We start from the raw sequence: 9821 nt of genomic DNA, 5'->3' as shown, positions 1-9821 counted from the left end.
TTATATAAGTAAAAAAAAAAAACCCTTCATCAGTTCATTTTTAGGGTCGAGCTAGATTCAAGTTTAAATTATACAAAAATGATATTTAATTATTTAATTGTCGTTAAATATTTAAAAAATAACTTAATCCATTCATATAGGATGTAACAATTCAAGAAAAATACTTTTTTGGTTTTTTCTCTGAATGAAAAGTTGATATCAATAGACTTTTTCTTCATAAGATTTAAGATGAAATGTGAATATCTGATATATAGAAAGATAATTACGAATAAAAACTTTTTATTTCATGAAGATCAAATCTAATTTGCGTGGTGAATGGATTTTTTTTAATATCTCCGGCCGACATTCTGGTTTCTGTAAAAACTTATTTTTGTGGAAGGTCTTTTTTTTTTCTCTTCAGATTCTCACAATATTTCATTCGTCATTTACTTTTGTAAAAGTCTCACAATAGATCCATATTTTAAATATGATTTCGGGAGACATCACAAAATGTCATAACTTTAAGTTTAGTGATATCAAATATTTTCGGAAATTATATGATCAGGGGAATAAATCTCACTCTCAAATATTCGCCCATCACCCTCTTTTAATTTTTTTTTTCTCGAAAACCCCATCATCGTCTTCACACATCACGAGTTTTATAATTTTTTCTATCTGAAAAATTAAAAATCCATATGTAGAGATTATGTTCCTTTTTTTTAACAAATGAATTATCAATCCACGGTTAAGAAAACATTTTTAGTAAATAATAGTAAACAACAAACATATATACATTTGAATAAAAATTGATTTCACGAGCAGATTTAAGTACATGACAACATTCAAAAAATAATTATTAATGTCGTTAAATAAATGTTTACTTTATTTTTATGAACCGGAAAAAGCAAGCATAATAATAATAATTTGAAAGGTAGTAGCCCAATAACTAGTTAACTAGCCCTCTGAAAGAGTGAAGAAAGAATTCATAAGTCGTTAGGTAGGCAACCAAAAAGGAGTTGAAGAGAAACAGTGAAGGACAATAAGCAACAGAGTACGTTGGGATTGAATTAAAAGAGGGAATTGTAGAGTTAGAAAGTAAATAGTAGTTATTTCACAGTTATGTAAAAGCAAAGGGTAGCATAAATATATGAATTACTATTTCACAGTTAGAAAGCAATTAGAATTGCAGACATGAATTCCGAAAATGCATTTGTTTGGTTTATTTTTAGGTTATAGTAATAATAATGTCCGGAGATGTTGTTGAGACATAAAGAGGAGACAATGGAGGATGATTGATAATTGATTGTAGCCATCATAGGACCCGTGAAGCCCATGCCCACTCTCAACTGCATGCAACTCAGCTTCTTCATACATAATAACAATATCATAGTTTCAGTGTTGCCCACATATTAAATATATTTCATAACACCACTATACATTAGGGCCCCATAGAGCGGAGGGTACATGATTTTTATATTGACATTTTAGTAGTGGAAGAAGATTTTCAGCACTAATTCCCATACCAACCGTGGACATTTTGGGTCATGTGCAAATGCAACCACTAGTTCCATGTACCAGAAATTTTAAAATAGATCATTTATTTTCTATTTCAAATAAAATCATTAAAAACTGAGCGTATGTAAAAACTATCAATTATTGTTTATGATAAATTTATTGATGTTTACAATAATTAACTAAAAAATTAATTCTAACATAATTTTTTATTGATTAGCAATACAAATATCTTTTATATTGTCAATACATAAAAAATATCATTTATTCAACATTAAAAAATGAGACCTATATGATTTGAGTCTAATGAAATGGACTAGTCTCTTGCAACACAAAAAAATCAAAGATGAATTGTTTGCTAAGAAAAGTATTTATATTTAGTGTTCTATCATATTTCAAACATTATATCTTAAATACAATTGCCTCGAAGGAAAATATTTGTAGGAAACAAAATAAATAATATTTATCGAGGGTTAGATCTAATAAAAAAATTAATCTTCAATAATTCTCATCAATGCATAGTTTGGTAGAAAAGAAATAAAAAGAAAGAAAATTTTTCAAAATTTAATGTGATTCTCACACCTCCACTACATTACTTTAGTTCAAATTTATATATTTGTTTTATCACTTTCATTCCATTCTACTCTACAACTATGCATAAAAGAAGTATCTACATTTAGTATATGACATTATTTCAAATAACGTCATCTCCGAAAGATGATAATTATGAGGAACATTTAAAATATTTTTATTAATCTAACTTTCATTTGATAAAAAAAATTAAATTATTAATATAAATCATAAAAATTTACATTAACAGTATTATGTATTATATTATTAATTATTAATTGATGTATGTGTAATGTATATCATATTTTACACTAACGAAATTACTATTTGTTAGTATAATATAACACGCTGATAATATAAACTTGAAATGTTTTTATCAATAATTTATTTTTTAGCAGAAAAATATTATACTATAAAAAAATCATTTAATATTAAACTATTAGTAAATAGCATTTTTTAAAAGTGAAATAATTCCTTATATAATTACAAAATAATTATTACTCCTTAATCTATAGAATTCTATAAAAAGCTTACTTTAGTGTTTTTAAGTTTGAGAAAAAAAAAACATTTTTTGTTATGAAACATAAAAAACCAATTAAAGAAATGATTTTGACGATAATTTATTATTTATTTGAATATTTTAAAATAATTATCAGAAAGAAAAAATCATTAATATTTTTACCCTTAAATAATAATTATGATCTAACACTTACAAAGTGTTTTATATGAATAAAGTTTACTTTAAACATCATTTATAGTTATTGACACGGTGAGATGGAAATAAGTTTTGTTAAACTTGGCTAGGTTTGAATCTAGCTCGATTTTTGAATATAAAAGCACAAGTTTGTGGGACGGCTTCTATGATGGACCTCTTTTACATGTGTTTTGTTTAGCTTCCTTATGCAGTCAAAGCCCGTTTTTAAGGTCTGATTCAACTCTTTTTAAAAATTTAGTTTGGTTTGGAGGGCCATTAAAAAGTCTAATAACCTACACGATGCCATTATTATCACGCTTATTAATATTTACTTGAATGAGCTAATCTATCAAGCTTAAAAAAACCTTTTAGATCTCTTGAAACTAGGCTTTTATTTTCTTACTAAATAGGTCATTTTAAAAATCTTCACTTGATCTGTTAGTAAATGGTCTTAGTTTGACCTAAGACTATTGCATACCATGTCACACATAGGCTTGTAACGAGCAGCCTGAATTATTTGTATTCCCTCCAACACACAAGTACACGTGTTCTTCAATTTACTAATTAAAATAAACACCATGAAATATATGTGATAGCTTGTGATTGGAAGTGACAGCCAATAAATTTGTTGAAAATTTATACAAAAAAGTTTAAAGTTGAAAAATATCAAGTTAGTTTATTGAATTAAAAGTATTTAATATATTTAGCTATTAAACTAATTAATAAATATAAAGCAATTTTTTTAAAAAAATTCACAAAAATAAGCTCAGCCGAATGCACACACTAATCTTTTTTTTTTTTTGGTGAAATACATAGACACACTAATCCAATAATATTTAATGTAATATCAGTTTTTTATAATATAGTTTTAGACTACTCAACTTAGGTTTGGTGAGTTGTAAAAACATAAAAGCCCATAATTGTTGGGCCATGTGAAACTGTGGAAGCCTTTTTTATGATGCAACATTCTTTATAACTAAATTCTATCAATTTAATTTTTAAAGCAAAATTTCATATGCTTGCAATTTAATATATTAATTTATTTTTATATTACTATTAACATAATATTTCATGAAATAAATCAATCTTCCATGAATTTTAATATTTTGCCTATATTTAGAGATATCTAAACAATTACCATAGACTTACGAAAATCATTTGTCTTTTTTTAATTTTTTTATTGATTTCAATATCCTTTAAAAATTGTAAAACATTTTTTTGAAATTATTTCGATAAAATTTATGATTAAATTCAAAACATGAAATGTCATTTAAATTTCGGAATTCAGCCATTTCTCCAAATATATCCCAAGCATTACTGAATTTGCAACACCCCTAGCTAACCAATAAAAGACTTGCATAAAAACAAGAAATTTAAATCTCGACAATAACCTCTCATTTTGTCGTGAATTAAAATATTAACAATATTTTCTATCACACTCTTTACTATTGAGCTCTTTTTCTTTTTTTTTTACAAACTACAAATATTCTTCACGTGACAACTCTATTCTAAAACATGACCACTAAAGACAACAAAATTCCCCTTCCTTATACTCAACACAATTACATACTCAATTAACTCAAGATCAATATAGTTAACTAACTTGCAATAATATACTACTATTCATACGAGTTTTTCGAACATGTTTACATTACTTTATCTCTATATCTATATATTCATCAATAAGAAATCTCCCTATCTACTTCTTTTCTTCCTCTTTGGTAATTGCAAAAAAAAAATTATAGAAATTAAAAAATATACGTTCTTTTGCACTAAAGATGTAACTGTTGAACGAACGATGTGATACCTAACTAACAAAGGATGACAATTTTTTTTTTTTACTTGATGCTGCATTTCAAGCAAAAAAAAAAAATTGCCCGGGAGACAAGACCACTGTGGCAAAACAATAGAGTTCAACATGTTTCAAGATTAGCCGTCCAAACCAGTCAAACAAAAGCAAATGGCGACATTCAAAGAACACAAGACAACAGATTCATATTCTACACTATCCACAGTAAATGATCCTGATGGAGTGACCTCTTGTAACTTTGCATTATTGCATATTAACCATAGAGGTTGACCAATCCAAAGGGGATGAGGGAGATGAAAAAAGAGTGGACACTGTTTTGCTCTAATTAATCAACAACAATGAATCAACAAACACCTTTTCCATTTCAATTAGAGTATCTGAGACTGTAAGAAAATAACTCGTCCTTCTGTGTCTCCAGTGATCAGGACTCTGGATCCGCATTATGCCATCCCTTTGCGCACGGAGGAATGCTCATAAACTCATCAAATTCTTTTACATGAATATCACAGCACTTCCACTGCAAAATAATGTGATAAAGGAAAAATAAAATGTAATTCTCTGAAATCATATCACAAGTCACAACCACAAGCATTATTTTATTAAAGAAACGAGAACATTCAAAGGAATGAATACTCAATACTGACCCCTCTCATCCGGTCATGAAAAACAGCAGGGCCAGGGTGGTAGCTGCAAGCAGTGTCATGATTATCCTTTTCCTTGAAAGTTTGACCGCATCCTTTATTTTTACATACTTGTGGCTCATTTATATCAACTATCTTCTTAGGTTTCGGAGCATGAACACTTGAATTGTTATCAACAGATGCATCTCCAGCCAGATTTGCGGCCTTGTCTCCAATAATATTTGCAGGTTTGCTTTGTGAGCCTAAAAAATGAGAGGGATGGGAGAAGAAAATTTAGCCTTGGAAGCATGAAATAGGGATTACTCAAAAATAACTAATAAAAGGACTGGAGACAGTGCCAAAAGCAGAAACATATGAATACCATGATCTGAGCAAAAGAAACCCTGCTGACATCTGGGACAAGAGTCCTTTGATGATGCATTGGTTGAACAAACAGCGGTTGGAGAAGGCATGGTGTTCTTCTTCACTGGTGTAATTACTTGCTTAACTGTTGTATGTTTTCCTGTCTTGCATCTTTGATCACAGAGAGAAACTTTGATCAACAAATGAAGGGAATATTAAAATAAATGAAAAAAGAATAGATAGGTGCGATTAATTTTTTACTTTTTTATACCCTGAGGATATTGATGCAAATAAAATAAGCTGTTTAATCACTAGCATCGAGAGAACCAATAAACCATATTTGTCAAACTCAGATTGCTTATGCTCATTACATTCTGTAAGATCTAATACTATACAGTCCCGCAGAGATAAATATAGACTCAAGCAAAATCATCCGCAAGAGAAAATGATGTCTTGAGGAGCAGCACATATTTTCAATTGAAAATGTTATAAAAAAATTATACAAGAATTACTACTAGGTGGAGCCCTCTTCTAATTTTAATTTCATGGTCTTACATTTAGAAACCATATTTTCCCCAGTGAGTATTTACTGCCACCAAAAGTACCCTCAAAAGTATGAATTGGCAATGAAGAATGGACTCTTACCAATGAAAAAACAAAGATAAGAGATTTTAAATATAGTTCATTGAACTTGAAACAGGATATAATTCAGCAAAGGTTTGTGGTGATTTTATTTCCACATATATGAAGATTTGTAGAGGAAATCAACCCATGCAGAAGTGGTAAATGAAATTTAGCGTAAAACACCCATAATCAACTGTGCAAATTTTGACTACCATCTCTATGGTGCTTTTCCTTTCTCCATAACAGAATGTCATCTCTATGACCTATTGATAGATTGTACCCCAAAAAAGTGAACTCTTTTAAATTGACTAGTTGACTGCAGACCAAAACTTCACATTCTAAAACAGGAAACTAGAGAAAAGGAACAGAGAAGATTTCTCACCCTGGAATTTCCAAAAACAAGCTAAAATCATGACTTCTTTTCTTGCAACAACTCCATTCTTTTGTCCCGTCATGAAATATAGGCTGGAAATTAAAGTAGAAACTTAATCAATTACAACAAACAGATAGCTAATCTTCACAGAAAAGAAAACCATTGTGAAGAAACAGATTGATAGGCATGGACTTACTCCCTGAACAAATGAAGATGCCCCAGCAGCATTAAATCAAAATTCCAAACATGCCAGATGGAAAGTGAATCAGTAAGATCTCATATGGATGCCACATCATAAATCAACAAAATGATATAACAGGGGATATAAAATTTTACTAAGTTCACAATCATGAGTATGCATTAGTGATGACATTAGCTAAAAGAATGTTATCAAAGCTCATGAAAGAATGGTGCACACAAACAAAATTTAAGTCAAGAGTTCATAGATGAACACTACAGTTTTTTCAGAAGTTAAACACTAAATGGTATGGATGAAAATACTGGTTTTAATAACATATACTTAGCATCACAATAAATAATTCTCCGAATTAAAAAAAAAAAAAAAATCAATATAATGTGGAATAACTAAAAAACACCCTCAAATGGTAAGTTCTAAGTATCCAACAGGGATAACACAATCTAAGAACCATTATTAGAAGAGCAACAAGACAGCAGGGTAACAGAGCAACAAAGATCTGGTTCACTGGATACATATTTATGTTACTTTTGATGCATAAATATGAATTCAAATATAGTCCAGTATTTTTTATATCCACATCACAATTACATGATTTACTTGTGTTTGTGCTAGAGAACACACTCACTGGGGAATCCTAAAGCTGGGTAGGAATTCAAGAAACCTCAGCAAGTTCTGGTGTTATCAATTGCAGATTGTGGAAAATGGCAGAAAGCCAATAATACGCAATATCTAGCAGATAGCATCGTGGGCATATAGTGGAGTCACATAATAGTTAAAATATATGGTATAAAAATTAAGTTGAATGCAAATAAAAATAAAATACATAAAATTAGCATAATATTAACTCAAAAGTTCAATTGGCTGAAGACTCGCTGGAGATGACACTAGGATGCAGGATGCATCCCGCAACCACAACACTTACAGTGGCCGAAATATTGGGCAGGGCTGCAATCATGATCCGAGAAATTACGCTATGCAATAGTGCTATAGTAGCTATTTAACAACACTGGCAAGTTCTACACAGTGTGACTTGGCGTCACCCAGATTGATCATGCCTATTTAATGAGTGTGTCTTTTAACGGTCCTCTAGTCTAATGGTTCCTGCATTTTCTCAAGGGGAGGCATAATTTAATGCCTCTCTCATGTGTGAGGAGGAAAGGGGGTAATGGTGCCTTAGTCACGTGTTAGAAGGATCTAATCTTGTTGCACTAGGCCCAAAGGCTTGGGCCCATAGGCCCTAAGACAACAATGCGAGAATGAGTTGGTTACAAAGATCCGACTATGGACATGAATCAGTCAACAAGTGTGGGTCAACCTGTGTTAGATGCTAGGCTCACTGGAAGCTATCTTACCCAGTCGGTAATGCATGGGATGATTCTTGGCAGATCGGTCCAACTTGTTTCACTGACCTTTTCGAACCTTGGTAGGATCTCGATTATGACTACATTGGTCATTAATCAACCTAAATCACCCCTAGCTCTCATATGTTAAAGCAAGCAGCTCTAATATTGTTTTGTGATCCTATGGGATCCTTTGACAAAGTGCTAAACGACAACAATACACGTGTCACCCAAGCTGAGCAACTATATTATAATGGCTTCTAAAGAATCGATTTAGCTCTTCTAAAATGAACAATCCACTTCAGAGAGAAAAGTGAAATATCTCAACAGTTAATGAGAAAGTCAAAGGTTTAGATACCAAAAAATTAATAATTTATCATGCATGAGCATATAATATCAGGTGATACCAAGTGTAGGTTATATCATCAGTTGATTTTCTCATCAATGATGGAGATTTCTGACTCTTTCCTCTAAAGTGAACTTTCCCATAGCCAAATCACACAAGAAATGGCAAGAGCTTAAACGGAACCAAAATCTTTAATCTAGTTCTATAACAAATCACAATAGAGAAACTGGAAGAACAGGGTTGAACGCAACCCAATTTGCAGATAGATCAATTAATTTCAGAATGATCATGGGAAGGCTTAGGAAGCGCAATTGAATCAAACGCTATTGAAACAAAAACGAAAGCTAGGGCATGGTATTAAGTTAATTTAAAATTAGCACTCATGGAACAAAGTAATTTGAAGTGAATGGGAAGAGTGCATATGGGTTGTAATAAAGGTAGGAACTTGGATATGAGGGTTGTGTGTTAGAGAGAGAGAGAGAGAGAGAGAGAGAGTACCGAATCATGGTATCGACAGCAACCGTCGGGGTTGTCGTCCTCGGAGAACATGGCGTCGCACCCAATCCTCTGGCATCGAACTTTAACTGCTGTCTTCTCCATTCTCAAACTCAACACGATCCCTGTGCGGTGGTTTTGTTGTTTCCAACACTTTCAGGTCCAAAAAGAAAAGAAAACACAAGACGATTTTGTATTGTGATTTTATTGATCAAACACACCAAACTCAAACGAGTTGGGCTTTGATGCTGTTCAAGTATACGGAAAAAAGGGAAAAATAAGTAAATAAAAATAAAATTCAAAAAAAATAAAAACAGCTGATTCCTCTCAGAATCTCAGTTTCCACTCAATTTCCAGCAGGTTTCAGTTTTTGAGTTGGGTTAGCAAGGCACACATAATGTAAATCAGGGGATTATTCAAAAGTTAAACGGTGATGCACTTTATAGTGTAACGGTTAATATGAATTTTAAAATAATTATTATAAAAATCGTAAATTTATCATATACTATAAATTATGATCGAATATTAAGTGTATCGTCTATTTTTTTCAATATTCTATCAGATAAAAAAACTTAAAAAATAAACTAAAGATTTAGAATAAAATTGTACTGAGTTGAGATATGTAGGTTGTTATAAAAAAAATTGGATTAAAAATCTAAAGTGATGTTTAATTTGAATGTTTATTGTCTATTTTTATTTTTTGAAAATAATTTTTATTTTTAAATTTTCAAAATTAAATAAAATATATTTATTTTTATTTATAAAAAAATATTTATCATGTTATCATTGTGTTTTTCTTTTTCTTTTTATAAAATAAGACCGAAAACATTGAGGTGATAAAGAAAATAAACACTCAAATTAGTTATCACCTAAAATTTTAAAACCCAATAATAAAA

At 30.5% G+C, this 9821-nt stretch overlaps 1 protein-coding gene across 2 annotated transcripts; it reads right to left on the bottom strand.

Annotated features, from left to right (window-relative positions):
• Positions 1–4650: 4650 nt before the first annotated feature.
• On the bottom strand, positions 4651–9330 carry RAR1-1 (RAR1 protein). 2 transcript variants are annotated; one of them, NM_001249629.2, is made up of 6 exons: positions 8929–9153; positions 6742–6744; positions 6555–6637; positions 5568–5719; positions 5210–5448; positions 4651–5082 (listed from the first exon to the last, which is right to left on the bottom strand). In NM_001249629.2, the coding sequence occupies exons 1-6, from the start codon at positions 9028–9030 to the stop codon at positions 4987–4989; spliced, it is 675 nt and encodes a 224-aa protein (NP_001236558.1). In that variant the 5' UTR covers positions 9031–9153; the 3' UTR covers positions 4651–4986. The 2 variants fall into 2 exon arrangements, with proteins under 2 accessions (NP_001236558.1, XP_040861468.1); XM_041005534.1 differs by lacking the exon at positions 6742–6744 and having other exon boundaries at positions 4665–5082; positions 8929–9330.
• Between the last annotated feature and the right edge of the window lie 491 nt (positions 9331–9821).

The sequence above is a fragment of the Glycine max genome, chromosome 10, assembly GCF_000004515.6.
Source record: "Glycine max cultivar Williams 82 chromosome 10, Glycine_max_v4.0, whole genome shotgun sequence".
Classification (NCBI taxonomy): Eukaryota; Viridiplantae; Streptophyta; class Magnoliopsida; order Fabales; family Fabaceae; genus Glycine; species Glycine max.
Note: the sequence above shows the minus strand (reverse complement) of the source record. Positions and strands in the feature narration are given on the sequence as shown.

Bases quoted from the DNA above. Each gene is read 5' to 3' on its own strand.
- RAR1-1 (NM_001249629.2), bottom strand. From the start codon at position 9,030: ATGGAGAAGACAGCAGTTAAAGTTCGATGCCAGAGGATTGGGTGCGAC. The intron at 5,720-6,554 runs GTGAGAAATCTT...CTGTGATCAAAG, and splicing joins TTGTTTTTGGAAATTCCAGG to ATGCAAGACAGGAAAACATA. The intron at 5,449-5,567 runs GTATTCATATGT...CTCATTTTTTAG, and splicing joins TTTCTTTTGCTCAGATCATG to GCTCACAAAGCAAACCTGCA.